Source organism: Abrus precatorius, unplaced genomic scaffold, assembly GCF_003935025.1.
Source record: "Abrus precatorius isolate BTA unplaced genomic scaffold, Abrus_2018 Scaffold10, whole genome shotgun sequence".
NCBI lineage: Eukaryota > Viridiplantae > Streptophyta > Magnoliopsida > Fabales > Fabaceae > Abrus > Abrus precatorius.
The window spans coordinates 2823139-2847042 of record NW_020874292.1 but is presented as its reverse complement, the minus strand read 5'-3'; the positions used below and the strand labels follow the sequence as shown (position 1 = coordinate 2847042).

The following is a 23904-nucleotide window of genomic DNA, read 5'->3' as shown; positions in this document are numbered from 1 at the left end:
ACGAAAGTGTCGACGGACAAAGACAGTGACGATGATGTTGGTGCTGTTCCTGCGGATGCTTTTGCAGGATCGATGAATTTCAACAAGTTACATGTAACGTGGATGTCTTTTCTCGTAGGACTGATTTTTGTGCTGACATGGAAAGTGAGTCCAATTCACGTTATATTTCTTATGAAGTTAAAATGTAGGCGTTTCCAGCAATTTGAGGGAAATAAGATGCCGTTCTTTCGTTGAATCACATAAATATAAAATATCTGGATCAATTATAATTTTATATTTAAAAGGTTATTAAATATTTATTTGTTTATTGATTTTTTAGAGTCTTTTAATTATTACTGTGTATTAATTGCTGTTTTAATTTTAAAATCGGTAATTATAGTCAAAATACTTTTAAATAATCAAAATACTTTTAATCTTAATCATAATTTTGTAAATAGAAGTTGCGGTATAGTCAAAACTTGAATTTAAATTTTTTAACATAATTATAATATATTCAATGAAAACTAAAGCATATAATATATATATATATATATATATATATATATAAAAGAGTAATATTTTTTTAAATTAGTATAAATATAAAAAAATTTATATTTGACCTGAATTTTTTATTTAACTTATATTTATATATTATAATTTATTATTTTATTAATTGTTAAATTTAAATTAAATTAAAGACTCAAATTGAATATAAATTTTTTAAAATTTATACTTATGTAAATAAATTCTTCCCGTATAGAGAAATTTATTTTTAAGTTTTAAACAGGATTAATATTTTGTGGAACCTTTTTTCATTTTTATCTTTTCCTTCTTAAACTCTTTAATAAAGTAACATCACCTGTGCATTGATGTATATGGATCCTAGACGTCCTAGCCAACCTTTTCAACTATTTCACGTACTCCATGATTTTTTCATTGGTTAACAACGGCAAAAGTAATTTATTATTTTGCATGGCTAAAATGAGTTTAAATAGAATCATTTTCCTTTTTGTCGGAAGCTTGATTCTAGACCCCTTATCATCTGTTCACATGTATAATTTTTCATCAGCACTGTTTGGGTTGCTCTTTTTTTTTTAATCTTTTTTGGGGCTGATTTTTTATGATGGCTTGTTAAAAGAAATTCCATCATTATTAAAAACCAAGATGTGTAATGTACGATATCTTAAAAACATAATGCATGCTAATTGTTTTTTTTTTTTAACACAAATGGAAAACACAATTTCTCAATGCACTTTTAAGGCAAGCACATTTTTGTTGATGTGGTCCAACATTCAGTAGAGCAACTTTAATGGTATAACCACTATCAATTGTTTTAAGTCAGTTGTTCATGATTTTTTTTATAAATCAGATCATGATGCATTACTTTTTTCATTTCTACAATTTAAGTAACTCCACTTTCTAATGATGTATTTCAAAAAGTTTACAAAATAAATCTTACAAAATTTTATCATTTTTTCACAAGACACGCTACCCTTTACAAAACACCTCTTGTTTGATGAGTTCGTTAGCTTGAAACACCCTATCAGTTTACTATTGAAAGCCACACTTGCTTAATTTGTAGTAATTGTTTATTCTTTTTTTTTAAGAATTTTAATTTGAGAATGTTAGATTCTCATGTTTGATTTGGATATTTTGAAAAAATATTCTTAAAACATTAAGGAGCTGTTTAGCTTCAAAACCACTATATTTTTATTTTACTCTCTATTTTCAAATATATAAACAAACTAGTAAAAATAGAAAAAAATTAGTTTTCACAAATTCCTGTACAAATCTTTAAAACACATGAAACAGAATAAAAGTAATGTGTTAATTTCCCATGGAGTTCAACTTTATCTATATTTTTTAACAATCAATCTAAAACTATACTATTGTACTGCGCCGTTTCTTATACATAAAATGTTCAATTTTCGTTATTTAAAAATTAATTTATGTTACTGTTTAACACTCAATTGAAACTGAACTATTGTTTGTTATTATTTAAAAATCAATCTAAAACTATATTACTGTTTTACTGTTTTTGAAAATTTTTATATAAATTAAAAATTAATTTATATAAAATTAATAATATAATCAATCATTCTCAAGTCAATAATCAAAGAATATCCTTCTAAAATATAAAGATTATCACTTTACTAATTAAAGATAAGGTTAACGTAGTATAATTTTTTTAATAAAAAAATTTAGTGACTTTTTAATCTTTATAATCAACTCGTTTATAATTTAGCGCACACAATCGCCACATTAGACATTATTCAACAATTAGACCGGTAAAGTCACTTTTTATATGAAAACAATTCATGTCAAGTCTCAAGCCTTATATTGAGAAAGAGAGACAGAAGTATCCCACGCAAAATAAATGCTTACGTTATGTGTGTAAAAACAAAGGAAATAAAAGCATCTGGCGACTAGTGACATAAAATACAGTTTCCTGAGCATCATGCAAATTATATTTTTGTTTTCAGGCTGCCACCACACACCATTTTATTTCGATATGATGCTCCAATTGATGGTCCTGACTCCTTATTTTGTTTTCTTTCTAATGCTAGAGTGAATACCATTTGTTGCAATGCAAGTATTGTGGCTCATGAGGAATAGTCAAGAATTTGCCCATGATGATGCACCTAATCTATATACTATGACAATAATAATTCCTATGCCTAAGCGGGTATCGTAGTTCATGCCGGAGAACCATGGTGAAAAACAGCTTCTCATTAACGAAACATTCAGCATTCAGACAATAGAGAAATAAATAAGAAAAAGAAAAATAATGATGACAGTGGCTTTGTGACATACACAAGGAAGAACTTCTTATAATGGATCCTTGTCTTCAGAATTAGAACCAGGAGATAGCTCCAAGGTAACTGGACAATGATCACTTCCATAGAACCCTGTGGAGACAAGAACAAGGTCATGCTTGTTCAAACATAAGCAGTTGTGTACAAGTGAGCACTAATTACCACAAACTGCAGAACCATATTTATGTCACAAGTTCCAAATTTTCTTGAATAAGCAACAAAAAAGGGGTATCAATCGCATCAATAGAAATTTACCTTGTAACTCTATCCCCTGTCCATGCATTTCACATGCAACAATCATTTCTTTAAGTTTTTCTGAAACTATAAAATAGTCTATTCTCATCCGCTTTCCACGATACCTTTAAAGAAAACACTCATGAGAACTAACAAGTCATAGTTGTAAAATAGTTAAGATAATTAATAAGACTTGCTCAAATAGAAAACAGCATTGAAAAGAATCCCATTCCTTATATTTGCAACACACCATAAATTTTAACAGATGCTACAGAGGATGCCTTTATAGAGAGGTAAAAGGAAAAAGTGAAAATGAAAATTAGTTCAGAGAATAGGCCAAAATAGATGCTAAATTGTTCACACGCATTGCCTCAACACAAATAGTTAATCAGTAATGTTCAAAATCAATTCCCAGGGTATAAAGCTCAAAATAAAATCAATTTCTTACTTCCCAATTGGGTTTCCGGACCATGAGAAACCTCGTTCCATGTCCTTATCCTTGTGCAGAAATCTATAGGCATCTATCAGCTTTCCCCTGAAACATGCTCCATAATCAGCTATTAAGACTTTAAATAAATAAATAATAAGTAATTCCAAAATAAAGGGTAAAAGGGGTGCAAGATAATATATTTTATTTAGTTGTTCTTGTCTTGGTTGTAGTACAGAAAATACAAACATCATAAATTTATTCAAAAGTTCAGGAGAATACTATGTAAAGAACAAATGCAAGGTCCAAGTCCTCCTAGTTTTTCAATACTTGCTATAGTCACCCTTCTTGCTGCTTCTTTTCTATTAATTGATGCCATTTACTATGTTCATATATTGTTAACAATGGGAGGCCAAAACATCAGATAGAAAAAATAACTACTTCAAGGTAAAAGATTTTACTATGTTCATGTTGTAGGACAAAAATCAATGAACAAAAATAATAGTTAGATCACTCACTCTCTTAAGATGGTACCGAACCGTTTTCTTTCTGCCAAGGTAAACCCAGGCTGCCCACAATCCTGCATAAAGCCATACCATCAGATGATTGATGACAATTTCTATGGTGGAGAACTACATACACTACCCAATGCCAGCTGTTAGAGATATAAAACCATTATTGGGCCTCCACCTAACAGCTTAAGCTTTTAGGAAATAAATCTATTGAAGTTAAAAGGAATGAATTTATTTTAAAGGGAACTTTTAGAGTAAATTGCTTAGACCTCTTTATTTGGAGGAATGTAACCATTGAGTTTTGCAGCACTGAAAAACTCTGGATGACTCACATCGATCTCTTCATGGCTGCAAACATGAATATATATATATATATATATATATAGAAGCTCCTTTTTAGAAAGTGTAAATGCAATAGTAAACATGGTCGCACAGAAAATAACATTTGTGTTTAGGTAACACTAAGGAAAGTGTAGCTTCAATGCATAGTTTCTTATAATGCAGTTACATCAAGTTAAAGTAAAACATAAATCTTAGTGGTCCTCTCAAACTATTGGAATTTTGCTTTGTTCATCACATGCTGTTTGCAAAGCTAGATGAAAGCCAGCCGTTGAGCTTGGCTCATAACCAGAACTTAATGATCAAAGAATGCAAGAGATAAAAGTATGTTGCCTAACAAAAGGGATAGAATTTGTTAATCCTAGATCCCCAAAACCCAAAGAAAAATGGAGATCAGCCACCTGACATTCAGATCCCCACACCATATTAAAGGCTTGTCTGAATTTTGTGTAACAAATTCCAGAATCCTTTTGTCCCATTTTCTTCTCCTTTGAAATGAGTTTGCCTCCTCTTTCCATCCATTGTTGGGTACATATGTATTCAATAAGCGTAATGTTTCAAATTCAGCTAGGATTACTCGACCATCTGGCTCATGCTTTGAAACTAATGACAAAAACAAGAATAAGAATCTATCAGCAGTAAATAAAATATGGAATATAATACAATGCAAATATGTTAAAAACTTATTTTGGCAAAAGTCTATTCTGATTGTCTTTTAAAGACCTAAAATTCATTTAAATAATTAAAAAGGAATTTTAAATAGTATATCATAAAATTTTAACAATAAAAAGAACTTTAAGAACCAATGTATTAAAATTATATTTAGGATTCCAGATTCTCCTCCTTGTACATATTTTTTATATTGAAACTATAAACACATGCACTTTGTAATTTGTAATAATATGGTCATGTAGTTCTGTTAAAGTCACCTGACGGCAGGTTCAAATCATGGCAGGATTAAAAAATTTCTACATTTATGTTGATACTTTTCAGCAACTGACAATAATTATAATAAAACCAATAACACGAGTATCTGACATTTGAATGCTGAAAATAATTATATAAACAAATGAAACATTTAATACCAAACATACAATAAGAAAAATCTGCGAAGCAGGATACCTATTTTATCAAGATTGAAAACAACACGTGTTGGCTTGCAGCATTTTTTCACCAGTAGTGCTGTTCCTGCATACTTTGAATCTGCAAGAGACCACCAAACATGATAGTTCCCAAGAGGTGGAGTTGAAAGTGCACGCATTACTATCTGCATAAGTTTGAGCAAATGTGTACTAAAATATTAGAAAGTAATATGATAAGATGATTATCTCAATTTAACATAACAGTATCGTTTTGTTCATATTTTGGGGTATACATAACACTAGTACATGTTAGAGATGTTGTAAAGCCATTTATGAACCTTCACTTAATAGCTTAAACTTTAAGGAGAGTTGGCTGGCCACTGACATGGTATGAGCACCTCTATGACCAAATGGACTAAGGATTGATTCATGCCACCTTTATTCATCTAAATAAAAGTTGAGTTTTGGCACATATTTAAAGTGGGTCTATATGCATTCCACAGTCTGAGCACAATGGGCTCTTGCATGAGGGAATGTGTTATAGATGTAATAAAGCCATTCATGAATCTTCACCTAATAATTTAAGCTTTAAGGAGAGTTGATCATTGAAAATGCAAACCATTACATACAGATTCGGCACTCTCCCTTTCGACTAAAGTAATTCAAAGACCAATCAAAGAACTTCAAGTGTTACATTGAACTTATCACACTATAGACTTTCATTTGAGAGCTTCATGAGTTAATAAATTGTTTAGAGGGTCCACTGTTTGATTCCACTTTCCACACATTCCATTTATAATCCATGTTTTGCTTTTTAATCCTAAACGCTTTTTAACCACATTTATCATGCACTAAATTGGATGTTGGATTGGCTTCGCAAGTACCCTACTTCCCCACAGACAAGCTAGATTGTTGACAACCACTCACGTTCAAGGCTCTTGGTGTTCTCAAAATGTTACTTCATAATAGTCATATAAAATAAATATAAAAGACTGAGATATACTCCTATGAAGGAAGGATATACGATGCAAAGTAAATGCCACTTTCCTAGTGATGAAAGTCAGTTAGAGGTCCAGAGTATGAAAAGGTAACTTGAGGAATATCATCAAATTCAGTGGTCAACCAAATTTTCATTTTTTAACAATTCAGCTCATTTGATTAAATTACACAAAAATTCTAATATATAGTTATATACACAGTCCCAGCTATAATCTATGACAGAACAGAAAGGCACCTGCTTTTCTTCCCTGGCAGAGCTTGTATCATCTTTTATTTCTCCCTGATTTTTAGGCGCACCCTTGGAGCCAGCAGCAGGCATTCGCACTTCCTAATGAAAATTTCATTTTACCAAGTTGATTAGGACAATTATGTAGCGCGCGCACCGTAATCCATCTAACAGAACAGAACACAATTTTCTGGGAGAAGAATAATAGAAGCTTAAAAATAAAGGGACAACTAAAGTTCCAACGTTTTAATATAAAAACAAAAAAATTGGATGCTTTCATGTTATATATGGTCATGATTGAGAGACAAAGACACCATTTTTATTAATCAAACAAGAACCCACTTGATTGGTTGTTAGTCCCATAGTTAAAGTGAATAAAAAAACTGTGCCTTTCTCTCTAGAACATGACCATATTATGTTACTTAACACCATGACAGCATCCAAATCCTCAAAAAAATATGAAATAAGCTAAAAGGAAAGAAACAAAAAGGGTGGCAGATTGCAAAGCATGATACCTGTATGGCAATGACATCAGGATCGAAAGTGGTGACGAGATTGGTGAATTCGCGCCAATTGTTTTTGACCCGAAGGAGAAAACTGTTGGCATTCCAACTCATAAACTTCAAAGGCTCTTTTTGATTCTTTGTAGTCGCTTCTGTCTCAGCCTCAGTTTCATTCTCCCTCGGCTTCTTCACACACCCATCTGAATCTTTGCCTACTACTTTGAAAAATCGTTTCATTGTTCCTTCTTTGCTCTTCACTCTTCGCTGTCAGCACTCAGTATTTCCCTCCCATTGTTTGTTTTTCTTTTGATCCTTTTCCCCCAATAACTCACTTTGTCGCCTTCTTTCTCGTACTCACTTGATATAAGTATAAAACAACAAAAGGAATACTGGTGTAGGGATATTTTAAATTTAGGTAAATTTAAAATATTTTTTAAAACAATAAAAACTATGCGTAGTTAATTTTAGTTTAATATAATAAATATATATTGAAATCATTTTTAAAAATGAATTGAAAAGAAGATTTTCTTAGTTCAGAAAAGAATTATATAATAATAAAAAAATTTATTTGATTGATTTAATTCTGAATTTTATTATGTTTTAATTTTTGAAAAAGTGAATTATAAAAGTGAAATTAATGAATAATTGAGAGTTAAGGTATATAAATAATTGTGATCTTTTTTATTAATCTTCACGAAAGGGATTATTTATATAAGAAGTAAAATTTAAGAATTAATTTGAAAATAAACTAAAATTTACGTTGTTTATTTGTAAAATAGGTAAAGTTAAAGGATTGATTAAGATGAAATTAAAATTTAAAATATTTATTTACAAAAATGATGAAATTAAAATTTATTTGGTCAATTAAGAAGAATATAATTTAGAGGAATTAAGTATTTTAATTTTTTAATTATTTATTATTTATTATTTACTAATTGGAAACATAGGAGAATGGAACCAGAAACCTAGGAGTAATTGATCAAATTAGAATAACTCGTTCTAAAATATAATAATTATTTAAAAAAAAAAAATCTCTAAAAAATTTAAAGTTTTTTTTTTTTCAAAATAAATTGAGCTAAACACGCTCTAAATATGTGTAGTCATAAACCAATCACGCTCTAAATATCCCAAATTATCCCTCAATGGCCTTTTACATCCATCTATAAAGGCTCAAGTTACTTATGTGCGTAGTTGCCGACGACGAAAGTAGCAGCACTTCTAAACATACAATGCCATTACAATGAAAGTGACGAAACATGGATCCCTTTGTAGAAAAGACCAACCATATAATTTGTTCTTTTTGAACTAAAGATAAAAGATTCACTTGTAATAATTTTAGGAGAAAATCATTTTACACCTCTTAATTTTTCTATTCGAGCCTTCTTTAAGCCTTTTTCTTTATATTGTTTTTAAAAATTAAATTTTAAAAGTAATTTATAAATTAATTGTGAAATTTAATTTTTAAAAGAGAGTTTAATGTTTTCTGAAAATTAAATTTGAGCGGAAAGGGTAAAAAACCAATTCCCTTTATTCTCCGAATCATGGCCCCCATTTCGTAACTGGCTAACATGCCTAAATGGAAACCAGAATAATATTGAAATTTTGTCTCAGAAGCTAACAACTGTACCCTAAATATGTTTTTTATTCTACAAGAGATTGAAGCTTCGATATTTCCAGCTTTTGAGAGGTCATTTAAAATTTCAAGCCTCAACCATCTCTTTATATAATAAACCAAGAAAAAAAACTTACAAAGAAATGAAGCATAACAAGAAATGAAGTTGCACTATACAACCCATTGTGATCTTTTCATCATTGACTTAAAAGGGTTGGCTTGAAAACATTCATAGAAATATTGGAGGAGAGTTGAATCAAACAAAATCCTTGAGAGTATCACTTGACAGTGTGCTAGCTCACGTATTGCTTCTCAAGAAGGTTACCACAGAATGCCAAATCAAATCTCTCCTCAGGAGGATCACCAATGCAGTCAAAGACTGCATCTGCATCCAAGAAATCTTCATCTGCTGTATAGCTGCAGTTGGGATGAAAAAGTCAGTGGAAAGCAAACCTCATGTTTGCAAAACCATTTGAATTTAAGAATGTTGCTGAGAAGTAAAGATGACAGTTACTTCTAACAAGCTTTGAAGTTAACCAAACATTTGAAGCTAAATCAAGAGCCAAAAGAGTTTATTAGCATTGGCTATGGTAATTGGTAAGGGTTTATGCAGTGGAAAACAACCTCATATAGAAAAGCTATTGCATTACACTATACTGAAGATGTCCAAGCATACATAAGCTAACAACAAAATTGAAGGAAAGAAACCTGAGGAAGCTCATAAATCCATGGTTCACAGGAAAATTCTACTAAAAGATACCCTAAACCTTATCAACTAAAATAAATGTCATCATCTAGTTATGCTTCACCCAAATAATAATCCTTGCGGAGTAAGCAAGATGACCCAACCTGTCCCCTGAATCCCAATGCATTTAAACCCAATCAAATTGCCGAGAACTACCTTATTGTTAATATTTATCCTATATTTATGGAAGTAGTTAATAAAGTTGCTACATTTTTCATCTAACGGATAAAATTCAGTTCATGGTTCATTAGCATTTCTGAAATGTGTCACAAAATTTTCTAATTCCATAAAAAGTCCTGTTTCATTTTCTCCTAGCGTGTGACAATTAGATGGATTCATTTATTTTCCCAGAAACAATTTCACACTCATAATAAAAACTGCAGAACCACTACCCAAAAAGGCATATAAGGGTGTAAAACGACCAGTGCAGAGTTTACATAACAAACAATAGTAGTTCCAAAAGATGCTGGATACAATTTTCAGTACAGTTTGGTCAGCTTAGAGAACTACCTAATCATGTGTAGAAGTATTCACGGCGTATTCAAATATGATCAGATATTAATAGGTAGGATAAACATTTTCATGGTATTCACATTGTCTACCAAACAAGTAGAAATTTAATAAACACAAAGCTGAATCACATTCCGTAAATAGAAATATACCCGCTCTTTGTTATTATGCATTTCATTCCAGCTGCTTTAGCAGCTGCAAGGCCTATGGCACTGTCCTCCACCACAACACATCTGAAGAAAATAAATAACGACATTTCACATTCAAACATGGCATGGCAGTGATAAAAAGTGAATTTAAGACATTTATATCTGCTGAATGTATCCAAACATCAGTTGCAGGCACTAATAATACAATTGTGACATACCTTGAAGGTTCAACACCCAGAGTGCTGGCTGCTAATAGATAGATGGCCTGTCAGAAAGAGTATAGTGCAATTAGCTGCTTAGATCATGCCACATTGTAAATTCCATCATCTAGAAAGAAAGACTGCATAATCTCAATTTGAGTATAGTATCAGGTTACTATACCACAAGAAAACTTTGTATAGATAGGGTCACTGAAGATTCCAGAACACTAAAACAGATAACTAACTTCAAACCTGGGCATATAGGATTTTAATCATTGAGTTTCAATTTCAAAATTGATTTTTATTTAATGGAAGGAATTCTGTGTTAATATGCAGGGCCGTAAAATAGGACTGCTCATATATTTTGAATTTTGACTGTGTCCCCAAAAATACTACTAAACTAACATTAGAAGGATGAAAATCTTACTGGATCAGGCTTTTTACGGGGAACCACATCTCCTGCAAATATCTTGATTTTTTCTGCGCGCTCAGTTCCCAGCAAGAATGATACTATTGCAGAGACCTAAAATCAACTCAAAATTAATTTAGGTCTGAAAATGAAATAACAAATAACTGTAGATACAATCATCAATACCAAATGATTCATTCAATGGTAATTAATCTACAAATAATTCAAATTGCCCATATTGCATTTATGAACAAATTATACTGCAATATATAACCACAAGGCTATAACTACTAGGAATTGAATCTTTAAAAGATAATGAAACAAGAATAAGTGGAACAATTTTCTCTTTAATCAGAAAAGATTCATATAAGGAATTGCAGAACTGATTATGCCTACCGCCTTCTCATTGGAAGTGCTGCAAACTGCAACATGGACTCCTTGAGCTAAAGCCTGATCGATAAGCCTATATATATTTGAAAACAAAAGCAGAAACATAAGTTAAGGCACAGATTTTATCTTTCCCGATAATAAACCATTGTAACATACGTTTCACATGTTCTAAATCAACTATTTTGTAACTAATTAATTATCTTCTCTTGAGTTTCAAATTTAAATGAAATTGCCCAAAAGCAACTATCTCAACTTCCAAGCTGTTCTGAACTTAATTTAATAATGAAGAAAGAAGACAGAAAAACCCAAATCCTGCCAATAAACAAATGAATCCAATGCTCAAGCTATGAAGTGGAGGCTAAGGAATGGCCTTATTTATACATCAAACAAAAACAATTATAGATAAACAAGTTTCGATAAAAGATAAAGAACAGATAGTAACCAACTTTGCAACACCTGGGCGAAGAGGCAACAGTTTTTTCTCTATAAGTGCCATGAATAGTTCCGTCTTTTGCTTGTGAAGTGAAGCTACAAATTCTTTTCTTTCTTGTTCACTTGTGGGGGCATTCTCAGGCCAACCTGTCTTGTTAAAGAAAGCTGTCATCCTAGTAAAAAAACAAAAACAAAAAGTAAGGCACATCAAATATAACTTGGAACTTCAAATTGAATCAAATGATGAATTCAACAATTGCACCAATGTGGATCCTGATGAGAGAAATCCTTAAGGATGAATTTTGTATTTAGAGAAACCTTTCTTTTCCCCCTCCAATTTTGAGCAATTCCCCGTACAAGTCCACATCCCAGGTGACGCCTAGTTCTCTCTGCATGGTAGAAACCAAGCAACATGTGAAAGAGGAAAGCATTAAGAAATGGAGAAGTTCACAAATATTAAATACCCTACAATATATAATTGTAGTCTTAAATTGCTTATACTTTATTAATTCACTTTTCTTAATTTTTATTTGATAATATATATATATATTAAAAATTATGTCTGGGATGTATTAAAAATTATGACATTTTTAATATTTTTTAATTATTTAAAAGACACTAGTTAGCATTTTTTATTAAAAAAACATAATTATTATTACATTTAGATAAAATGTTATATTTAAATTTAATATTTTTAACTTGTGCGAAGACATTAGATATGATAAGAAATTAATAAATAATATAAATTTTATTAAAAATTATAATATTTAACAGAAAATTATGTAATTTTTAATAAAAAAAAACAATTTAAATTCTGATAGGAAGAGTTGTATACTAGAACAACGCATAAACATGTGATACAGAGATGGTATCATTGAATGAGAGGTGTAGATAGGTACCTCTTGGAAGGTTTGGTTGAAAGATATGCGGTGGCCATCTTTCTCGGTGTCAACAAGGACTCCGTCACAGTCAAACAGAAGGGCGGAGGGAAGAGTGGAAGAGGAAGACGCCGAGGCTGAGCAACTCAACAACCTACGACTTGTTGTAGTAATTGGGAATGTTGATGATGTTGATATTTTAAGAGTGTTACCCATGAAAGAGGATGCTGGAATTTGATGATGATGTTTTTGTTTGAGGAGGCATTGGGTTTTTGGTTGAGTTGGAGTGAAGAGTGAAGATGAGGAAATTGAGATGGTGATGCTGCTCGCTGCCATTACAATTCACAAACCTCCTCCTTCGCTTTTCCTTCGATCCTCGCATTCTTCAACTTATCTGCTTCGGTGGGACCAATGCTATGCTTCCAACTTCCAACATCCAACACAGGTTTTGATTAGGTTCACCCTTCTCCCCACACTCCACGTGGAACCGTCCCTTTTCAGAATTCCAACCTTATTGTTTTTTCTTTTTTTCATAACCTTTTCCTTTTTATCGTTTTTCTATATTAATTTTTTATTAAATGGTTACGTTGTACATCTTTTATTTATTTATTTTTATCAATTTGGCTTACTGAGAGAATATAATAAAGCAAATCTAATTATTTGTAAAGTTAGGAGATTATATTTTATATTTAACAACATTATCTGCAAATTAAAACCCAAGATGCATGTGCAGGACAGAGGTTAGATCATTTTCATAAACGAGAACTCGAGTTTTTTTTTTTTAATACAGAGGTGGATATTTTAATTTGAAATTAATCGTATATTATTTAAATATAAATTGAAAATTTTACTATTTTACTTTAGCATTATTTTTTCAAAGTATTTATTTTAAATTTAATGTTATCTTAAAGTTTTAAATTGAAAATTACAAAATAAATTAAAAGTCAGTTAACTTTGTTTTTGTAAACAAAAAAAGAAACTTAATTCATATGTGATATTTGTGTATGAGCTTGAGTTGAACCATTAATTTGACTCAAATCTTTAAGAACTTGGTTGAGTTATGATATTGGACAGAAATTCTTCTTAGTTGAAGATTTTTTGTTTTTTCACTTCTCCTTTTTTTTTTATTTGCAACTCTCAAACATTTTTTTTTATGTTTAAAATTTAAATTTTTAAAAATTTATTCAAAAATTACTTTTAAAATTAAATTCTTAAATAGGAGATAGGGAGGGTAAAAAAATTTCTCAATTAAATCATATTTAGGATTAACGTGTGTAAGTGGGAAAATAGAAGAATATGTCTTGCAAGAGAATGTTTTTATAATAAGGTAAGAGTGATAAATTTTGATTATATAATCATATATTAATAATTAAAAAGTGTTAATAGTTACATGTCTTAATATTTAATTTTAATATATATATATATATATATATATATATATATATATTATTTTGCATGAGACATTTTTAAAATTGAATAGACATGTAATTCGAGCTTTTTTATTTAAATATATAAAAATAATTTTTTAAAATAGAATTAAATAAAAATTAATCTCATGTTAAGTGCTTTTTTTTATTACATTAATATTAGTATCACACTAATATGGACAATAATAATATTTTATTATTATTTTAATTTATTATTATACATAATGTTCAATACAATACTAATTTGGTAGATAGTAATGAACAAACCTATATTGTCAACACATGAGCATGACAATTTAAACAGTGTTATCACTAAAAGAATACCAAACTATACAAAATAATAGTAATATCATTAGTCAAAATACGTCAGTAGTATTATCTAACAGATGACAATATTGCTAAGTTGCTAACACCTGTCACAAAATTGTGTTTTCTTTGTTGATTAATAACCACGGATATGCCTTTTTATCCAAATTACATTGGCTATATATATATATATATATATATATATATATATATATATATATATATATATATATATTATAAAATCACATAGCAGAAGACTTTGGAATAATATATAGGTTAGAAATATTTATAACTTTATATTTGTTTTTTTTTTCATTTTAAGATTTAATTATTATCAGTTTAAAAATTTGTAGAAATTCATATATCAAGATAGAATTTAATTTAAATAATTTTTAAGTTATTTTAATTTTTAATTAGAATAAAAATTATTATAGTTTTATAAAAAAGAATTTGAAGAAAGCAAAAAATGTAGAAATAATGTAAATAATTTATTCATGCATACAAGGGTAGAAATTTATTTTTTATAATTGATAAAATTTTTGTAGATATTATTTAAAAATTATAAAATTGTTGTTTTATTAAATAAATTTTTTTAAAAAAAGTAGAAAAGATGTACATAATTTAATAAAGCATTTTATGGGTAAGATTTTCTTTTATAATTTCTAGTATTTTTGTAGATGTTAATTAAATAATAAATTATTAAAGTGTTTGTAAAAATAAAATTGAAAAGAAAAAATTCTAGAAATTATGTAAATTATATAATCAAGCATACAAGGATAGTACTTTATTATATTATTTAAAAAATATTTTTAGTTGTTATTTAAATATTAAATAGTTATTGTGCTATTAAACATAATTTTGAAAAGTAATAAAATGTAGAAATGATTTATATAATTGAATTGAATGAAGCATATAAGGTTGAGCTTTTTTATTTAAAAATGTAAAAATTATTTTTTAAAATAGAGTTAATTAAAAATTAATCTCATGTCAAGTGTTTTTTTTTATTACATTAATATTAGTATCACACCAATATGGATGATGATAATATTTTATTATTATTTTAATTTATTATTGTCCATAATGTTCAATACAATTCTAATTTGACAGGTGATAATGAACAAACATATATTGTCAACACATGAACATTAAATATTTGATAGTGATGATTTAAACACGTGTTATCACCAAAAGAATACCAGACTATACAAAATGATAATAATATTATTGGTCAAAATACGTTAGTAGTATCATATAGCAAATAACAATACTGCTAAGTTGTTAACACGTGTCACAAAATTGTGTTTTCTTTGTTGATCAATAATCATGAATACGCCTTTTTATCCAAATTACACTGGCTATATATATACTCTACATATATATTATAAAATCACATAGTAAAAGACTCTTGAAATAGCATATAGGTTAAAAAAAATTATAACTTTGTATTTTTTTTTTAAGATTTAATTATTATCAGTTTAAAAATTTGTAGAAATTCATATATCAAAATAGAATTTAATTTAAATAATATTTAAGTTATTTTAATTTTTAATTAAAATAAAATTATTATAGTCTTATAAAAAAGAATTTGAAGAAAGCAAATAATGTAGATATAATGTAAATAATTTATTCATGCATAAAATGGTAGTAATTTATTTTTTATAATTGATAAAATTTTTGTAGATATTATTTAAAAATTATAAAATTGTTGTTTTATTAAATAAAATTTGAAAAAAAAGTAGAAAAGATGTAAATAATTTAATAAAGCATTTTATGGGTAGTATTTTCTTTTATAATTTCTAGTATTTTTGTAGATGTTAATTAAATAATAAATTATTAAAATGTTAGTAAAAATAAAATTGGAAAGAAAAAATTCTAGAAATTATGTAAATAATATAATCAAGCATACAAGGATAGTAATTTATTATATTATGTAAAAAATATTTTTAGTTGTTATTTAAATATTAAATAGTTATTGTGTTATTAAACATAATTTTGAAGAGTAAAAAAATAATAGAAATGATTTATATAATTGAATGAAGCATATAAGGTTATTAATTTGTTATAAAATTTCTGAAATTTTTTATTTTTATTTTAAATATGAAATTAATATAGTGTTACAAAAATAAATTTATAAAGTTTACAAATGTAAAAATGATATAAAAAAATTTATCAATTAAATCACATTTAGGATTGAGGTGTCTAGGTGGGAAAAGCAAAGGGCATATCTGTAGCAAGAGAATGTTTTTATAATAAGATAAGAGAGATAAATTATGATTATATAATCATACATTAATAATTAAAAAATTAAAAAATAGTAGTTGTCACATGTCTTAATATTTAATTTTAGTATATATAATTTTATTTTATTTTGCATCAGACCTTTTAAAAAAAAAAAAAAACTGAACAGTCACGTAATTTAATTTAATGGGGTTGCATGTTGATTTGATTGGAAGCAAGTAGAAGGTTTTGCTAAAAAATTAAATGACCCAACTCGAGATTGGTGTAGATGAATTTGCTTAAACATGATTGAATCCAACTTCAGGGAAAAAAAACTGTACTAAGTTTAGACAAATTTTTCAATAAATTTTTATATAAATAAAAAAATTAAGTAGTAAAATAAAATATTTTTTTCATAAATTTATGTTTCTCTACTTTTTTTAAAAAAATTCTCTCCTTAATTTTTTTTTAAATTTCAAAAGTATAAGTTATATTTAATCTATAATTTTTTTATTCATTTTATATATTATATTTGCTTTTCTCTCTCTTCTATCCAAATGCATTTCATATTAATGGCTTAGAATATTTCATGTTGAAATATATAAGAGAAATTTTTTTTTTATAATTAATTAATTAATTAATCATAAATAAAATAAGTAACAATTAATTTTAGACAAAATTACTCTTTATTTTAGATAAAATTCACTTTCGCTTTCTAACTTTTTTTTTAGTTTATTTTAGTCCTCTAACTCTTAAAAAAGTTTTAAACAGGTCTATTTATGTTAAAGACCATAACTCTGTTAGAATGTTTTGTTGTTCTGTGTCACGTGTACTGTGTGTTATTGTTCATCATCTTCTTACTCATATCTTTGATTTAGTTTTTGACGACTTTTATTCTTCCTTCTCCCTTTTATATTTATCTTCTTGTACTTAAAACTTCATCTTCTTGCTTCTAACACCAAGCACCCATCCCTAAATTCCAAATCATAAACAAATTAACTTTCTAAATACCTGATGGGACCCAAAACAGCAATGAAGGCCTCTGGAATACAAGTCCTACAAGACCCACTGTGTGGCGGGTTTACTCCTGTAGGAAGAAAGCCAATAATCAATAATTAGAAAGTTTGTTATTATTTTGTTCTATTATTATTCTATTATTAGAATGTTATTTTGAATTTGAATAAGTCAGTTAAGATATTCTGTTATTAGATTAGGTTAGTTTCATTGTTCTTTATTTAAATTGTTAGTTTGAGAAATGGAGGAAATGGGTTCTTTGACTAGACTTAGGAGAGGAGAATAACGTTCTCTGAGAAGAGCTTTGACTTTGAGGGATTATTGTAGTCCTAATTCCTATCATAATCAATAAAATATCCTTTCCTTTTTCTTCAATTACTTGAGCTCCTAACAATTGGTCCGACCTACTGGATAACATTTCCATGCACACGAGATCAGCAGAGAAGATGGAGGCATTAGAGGTAAGAATTCAGAGCATGGAGACAGCCTTTGTGGACTATCGAGCGCTAATGAGAGAAGAGATGAAAGAAAGAGATGTGAAGCTCTTAGAGGACATGCAAAGGTTATTCCAAACTAGAAACAAGGAGGGTTGAGTCTGAGTCTAAATCCATCCTCCCAAAACTGTACTCGATGGCAGGGACGATTAACGAGCTTCAATCAAGAAGGTAGAACTGCCTCAATTTGACGGGGTTGACCCTGTTGGATGGATTTGCAAGGCTGAAACTTACTTTGAAGCCCATGGCACTTCGGAGGAGATGAAAATTTGCCTCTCAAAGTTGAGCATGGGTGGTAATACTATCCATTGGTTTACTTTATAGTGTGATGAAGAAGATGTGGGAGTGCTTTAAAAGGTCCATGGTAACAAGATTTGGGGTCGAGAGGCTTGACAATCCCATTGAAGAGTTGGCTGCGATTAAGCAAATCGGTTTGGTTGAGGAATACATAGAAGCCTTCGAAATCCTTACATCGCAGGTGTCACCACCATTATCAGATGCTCATTTTTTGGGCTTCTTTATGAATGGTCTCCGGCCAGAAATCCGAAGAAAGGTGTGGTTGTTGTCCCTAACCTCCCGGACAGTCGTGATACGCATTGCCCGCTAGGTGGAGGAAGATTTGGTCGCTGATGGAAGGTTAGAAGCGTTGGAAGCAAAGAACAGGGACTATTATGCACCTACTTCCTTGGGGAATCGACCATTTAGTAGGGATCAAAGCATCACGCCCTTTGTCCGTGACAACCTTAAGGTTGGAGAAAATCTGCGGGTAGGAAACTTGATGACAAGGCCCTTGGGTTCCTCGGGAGGTCCAAATTCAAAAGGAAATTTCATGCGTGGTTCCCAAATAAACAGAGGGCGATCTCATGGTGTAAGGCACCTTTCTTTGGAGGAGTTGATGGATCATAAAAACAAAGGGCTTTGTTTCTGTTGTGGAGAGAAATTTGGCCCTTGCCATCAATACTTCAAAAAATCGTTGAGGGTAATGCTCTTAGATGAAGGAGAGGAGTAAGGAGAGGATGGTGTTGTCGTGACTCTAATAGAGTGCAATGTAATTGGGTTGTTGGGCCTCTGCCAAGATGGGCCAACATATGAAGGCACTTTTAAATTGGAAGGAAAATTGGGTCATGTTCCCGTTTTGGTCCTTGTTGACAGTGGGGCTAGCGAAAATTTCATAAGCCCAACAGTCGTCACTTTACTTGGGCTTAGTGGGAATCCGAGCCCCTGCGTTCGGATCAAATTAGGGGATGGACACCGGGTCATGACTCGGGGTAAGTGCTCCCAAATTCCACTGTAGGTCGGGGACCTTAGTAATGATGGTGGATGCCCATATCCTTAACCTGGGACGGATCGATGTGATCCTCAGGGTGGCATGGTTGAGGACGTTGGGGGTGGTTACTATAGACTAAAGCCACATGTCCATGTCCTTCCAATGGCAAGGGCAGGTTATGGAACTTCTAGGAGATCGCCCTAAAAGGAGAATGACGTCATGGCAACAGCCATCGCTGTACAACTTGGTTGAGGAGCGAGTAATGGGACTCGATGGTTTAGTGGGTAGGATGGGGTGTCTATGGAGGAGCCAGAATACCCTTCTCTCTCAGCATCACAGATTAGGGAGATTACATGGGTGGTTGACAAACACGCTGATATTTTTTGCAAACCAACAGGGCTTCCTTCTACTCGAGGCGTGGAGCACGCTATTATTCTCAAAGACGGAGCTGGGCCTGTCAGTGTGGGACCATACCGGTATCCCCACCATCACAAGGATGGGATCAAGTGCCAAGTGAAGGACTGCTAGCACAGGGAATTATTCGGCAAAGCTCTAGTCCTTTTTTAAGTCCCATCATACTTATAAAGAAGAAGGATAACAGTTAGCATATGTGTGTTGACTATCGTGCCTTATATGTCGTGACTGTTGCCGATAAGTTCTTAATTCTGGTGGTTGACGAATTGCTCGACGAGTTGTATGGCGCCCATTACTTCTCTAAACTTGACCTTAAGTCAGGGTACCACCAGATCCATATGCGGGAAAAGGACATCCACAAGACAGCATTTCGCACTCATGAGGGCCATTAAGAATACCTCATTATGTCCTTCAGGTTGATGAACGTTCTGACTACCTTCAAGTTAACTATGAACATGATCCTTAGGCCATTTTTGCAAAAATTCGTACTGGTATTCTTTGACGATGTGTTGGTGTATAGCAGGGACTGGAGCTCGCACATGAATCATTTGACCTTGGTCCTTCAGACCCTGCAAGATAATCAATTTGTCATCAATAGGAAGAAATATTGCTTCAGAAGGACACATGTGGAGTACTTAGGCCACGTGGTGTCGTCCGCAGGGGTGCATGTTGATCCTAGTAAGGTTCAAAGTGTTCTAGAATGGCCTCTCCCGCGGAATGTAAAAGGGGTACGCAGGTTTTTAGGACTCATGGGATGTTACTATAAGTTTATCAGGAACTACGAGCACATGGAAAGACCCCTAATGGAGCTGACCCACTAGGATGGCTTTAAATGGGGAACGGAGGCCAAAGCGGCTTTTCATAACCTAAAGACTGGTATCACCACAACCCTTGTCTTAACCTTGCCAAACTTTGCTAAAATGTTTGAAGTCGAATGTGACACTTCGGGTAGGGGAATTGGAGCATTGTTGATGCAACAGCGGAAGCCCATTGCCTTCTTTAGTAAATCTCTATCGGACACCCATTTGGCCAAATCAGTTTACGAAAAAGAGTTGATGGCAATTGTCCTTGCTATCCAACATTGGACACACTATCTCTTGGGAAGGGAATTCCTTGTGCTTACGGACCAGAAAAGTCTTAAATTTATTCTGCAGCAATGGGTAGTTTTGGCTGATCAATAGTGCTAGTTGGCAAAGCTAATGGGCTATTGTTTTGAAATTGTTTATAAACCTGGAGTCACCAACAGGGCTACAAATGCATTGTCAAGATGGCTCGAATATGTGGAACTTACTGCTATTACATCTTTTTCGGTTTGGGATTAGCAATAAGAGTTGCAAGCTAAAATTTTGAGGGACACCCACTTGCGAAAGATTGTCTTTACTTTAGAGGCAGATCCAAATGCCAAACCTAGGTACTCATTGGTAGGAGTCATCTTGAAATACAAAGGACGATTGGTCATTCCAGCTTCGTCCTCTTTGATTCCCCAACTACTGTATGAATTTCACGCTTCATCTATTGGGGGTCATTCCAAATTTCTACGAACTTACAAATGTTTAACAACGTATCTGTATTGGGTTGGTATGAAAAAATAGGTGCAAAAATTTGTCTAAGAGTGTGACATTTGCCAGAGAAACAAGTATGAAGCTACGGCTCCTAGTGAATTACTCCAACCCCTCCCAATCCCTTCTCAAGTATGGGAGGATGTTTCATTGAATTTCATAGTTGGATTGCCACGGTCAATAGGGGCTGATGCAGTATTGGTCATGGTGGATCGTCTCTCTAAATATGCCTATTTTATCCTTATGAAGCACCTCTACACATTTAGAAAAGTGGCAGAAATATTTTTTATGGAGGTGGCATGGGTTGTCAGTGTCTATACTTAGTGACCATGACCCAATATTTGTAAGCACTATTTGGAAGGAGCTATTTGCGTTGCAAGGAACACAGTATGAGTTTTGCTTACTATCCACAAACGGACGATTAAACCGAGGTAGTGAATCAGTGTTTGGAAACATATCTTTGTTGTTTTGCTTCAGAGCAGCCCAAAACTTGGGCCCATTGGGTTTCTTGGGCTGAACTATGATATAATACAACTTATCATTCTTCAATTGGGACGAGGAAGCCTCCGATGGTCCCTAGGTTAATTGAGGGTGAGGTGCGGGTTGAGGCGATGGCACGTGATCTACGGGACCAGGATGAGGCCATGCGCTAATTGCGTTTCCATTTAGAGCGGGCCTAATAGCATATGAAGCAGTTTGCATATCGACATCAGAGGAAGATGGAGCTAGAAGTTGGGGATTGGGTTTTCCTTAAGTTGAGACCCCATTGACAACAATCTGTGATCCGCAGGATCAATCAAAAGCAATCTATTAGGTATTTTGGGCCCTTCAGATTTTGTAGCGTGTAGGAGAGGTATCCTACAAGCTTTCTCTTTCAGCCTCTTCAAAGGTCCTTCCAGTTTTCTATATCTCTCAGCTCAAGAAGGCCATCGAACAAAAGGTTGCATTTGCCACCTTACCAGAGGAGCCAATCACAGATGAATTGTAGAATCAGAAGTTGTTCTAGTCACTCAAAGTGTTACCCTTGGTGGGCAGCGATAAAAAATAGGTGTTGATACAGTGGAAGGGGTCCACTATAGAGGAACCTACGTGGGAAGAAGCATTAGTAATCAAAAGTCAGTTTCCTTCATTCACTTTTGAGGACAAGAGTGAAAGTTCAGGGAGATGGTATTGATGGGACCCAAAACAGCAATGAAGGCCTCTATAATACAATTAATAATTAGGAAGTCTGTTATTATTCTGTTCTATTATTATTCTGTTATTAGAATGCTATTTTGAATTTGAATAAATCAGTTAGGATATTATGTTATTAGATTAGGTTAGTTTCATTGTTCTTTATTTAAATTATTAGTCTGAGGAATGGAGGAAGGGGGTTGTTCGGCTAGACTTAGGAGAGGAGAATAACGTTCTTTGAGAGAAGCTTTGACTCTGGGGGATTATTGTAATCCTAATTCCTATCATAATTAATAAAATATCCTTTCCTTTTTCTTCAATTACCTGAGCTTAGATTCTGGACCCTAATAATACCCATTTTCTATCTCTAGCAGTCTGTGTTTATTTCCAGATTATGTTTTAAGCTTTTCAAAAATATTATTCTATTTAATGAAGGCTTAAGAGATTAGGGTAGCATAAAAAATCAATAAAATAAAAAATGGGAACGTATGTTCAAATCAAGAAATACAATATAATCATTTGAAATTGCACTCCTTCTTTCTCTGGTGGATCTCCTTAATGACACTTTTTGAGGTTGTTAAACTTGCTTTATAGGTACTTGAGGGAGAACCTTATTGTTGTCTTGTGCTGGGACAATGTTAGGAATAACTCAATCTTGTCATCTATTATTGGAGTAGGTACTGGAACAGTAACAGGCATTAGAACTTGATCATTGTCAATGATAGGTTCTTTCTTAAAGACAACATTCCTTATGTTTTCTTCCTTCCCAAACTCAACATCCTCAAGGAATCTCGCATTCCGCATCTCAAAGAATGATCTAGTAGTTGGATTGTAAAATTTATAGCCTCGAGAATGCTTAGGATAGCTAACAAAATAACAACTAACAGTTCCTGATTGTAGTTTGTTTTTATGTGGCCTATAAGGACGTGCCTTAGTTGGACAATTCTAAATGTGTAAATGCTTTAAGCTTGGCCTTTTACTAGTCCATAGCTCATAAGGATTTTTGTTAACTGCTTTAATTGGTACCCTATTTACGACCTTAATTTTCTTTTCAAGTTGAAGCTCAACTTTAACTTTAAAAGATTTAAAGATATCCAAGGATTGAGATTTTTCATTAATTAAAAATAGGTAACTGTACCTTGAATAATCATTTATAAACGTTATGAAATATTATTGTTCACTTCTAGATATCATAGGGAATGGTCCACAAATATCAGTGTGAATTAATTCCAAAACGTCGTTATATATATATAAAAATTAAACAATCAATATATATATATTTAACTGGATTCAATTGTCTCGTTTATACAATTCACGCAGATTGAATATACAAATAGAAAGTTAATAAATTGCCATAATTAAAAAAAGAACTCATAAACATAATTTATTAATCCAATTAAGCAAAAACAAAAGGTCTAATTGGAATATTATGATTTTGGAAGCATCGCTGATGGTTATTCATATAATGCATATATATATTGTCGTGTCTAAAGCATCTTACATATATTAGTAGTGATTCATCTCGTGCGTTTTATTCAATTTGACAAATATATAAATTTACTGGATCCAACAAAATGAAAGAAATCAAAGT

General features: G+C 31.5%; 2 protein-coding genes across 2 annotated transcripts; both read right to left on the bottom strand.

Moving 5' to 3' along the window:
- Nucleotides 1-2729: 2729 nt before the first annotated feature.
- On the bottom strand, nt 2730-7464 carry LOC113852875 (DNA-(apurinic or apyrimidinic site) lyase). The gene is made up of 9 exons (XM_027483265.1): nt 7130-7464; nt 6624-6716; nt 5430-5574; nt 4709-4910; nt 4238-4316; nt 3975-4036; nt 3478-3564; nt 3051-3154; nt 2730-2888 (listed from the first exon to the last, which is right to left on the bottom strand). The coding sequence occupies exons 1-9, from the start codon at nt 7352-7354 to the stop codon at nt 2809-2811; spliced, it is 1077 nt and encodes a 358-aa protein (XP_027339066.1). The 5' UTR covers nt 7355-7464; the 3' UTR covers nt 2730-2808.
- A 1166-nt stretch (nt 7465-8630) lies between these two features.
- Nucleotides 8631-12876, bottom strand: LOC113870859 (CBBY-like protein). Its single transcript, XM_027507372.1, has 8 exons — nt 12464-12876; nt 11883-11953; nt 11579-11737; nt 11139-11205; nt 10761-10856; nt 10352-10398; nt 10137-10217; nt 8631-9146 (listed from the first exon to the last, which is right to left on the bottom strand). The coding sequence occupies exons 1-8, from the start codon at nt 12776-12778 to the stop codon at nt 9023-9025; spliced, it is 960 nt and encodes a 319-aa protein (XP_027363173.1). The 5' UTR covers nt 12779-12876; the 3' UTR covers nt 8631-9022.
- Nucleotides 12877-23904: the final 11028 nt, after the last annotated feature.

Excerpts from the sequence above, each read along its gene's own strand:
- LOC113852875 (XM_027483265.1), bottom strand. The coding sequence starts at position 7,354 with ATGAAACGATTTTTCAAAGTAGTAGGCAAAGATTCAGATGGGTGTGTG. Across the intron at positions 4,911-5,429 it reads TTTCAATCTTGATAAAATAG|TTTCAAAGCATGAGCCAGAT; the intron begins GTATCCTGCTTC and ends TTTTGTCATTAG. Across the intron at positions 2,889-3,050 it reads ACAGGGGATAGAGTTACAAG|GGTTCTATGGAAGTGATCAT; the intron begins GTAAATTTCTAT and ends TTGTCTCCACAG.
- LOC113870859 (XM_027507372.1), bottom strand. The coding sequence starts at position 12,778 with ATGGCAGCGAGCAGCATCACCATCTCAATTTCCTCATCTTCACTCTTC. Across the intron at positions 11,738-11,882 it reads ATTGGAGGGGGAAAAGAAAG|GATGACAGCTTTCTTTAACA; the intron begins GTTTCTCTAAAT and ends TTTTTTTACTAG. Across the intron at positions 10,218-10,351 it reads CTGGGTGTTGAACCTTCAAG|ATGTGTTGTGGTGGAGGACA; the intron begins GTATGTCACAAT and ends TATTTTCTTCAG.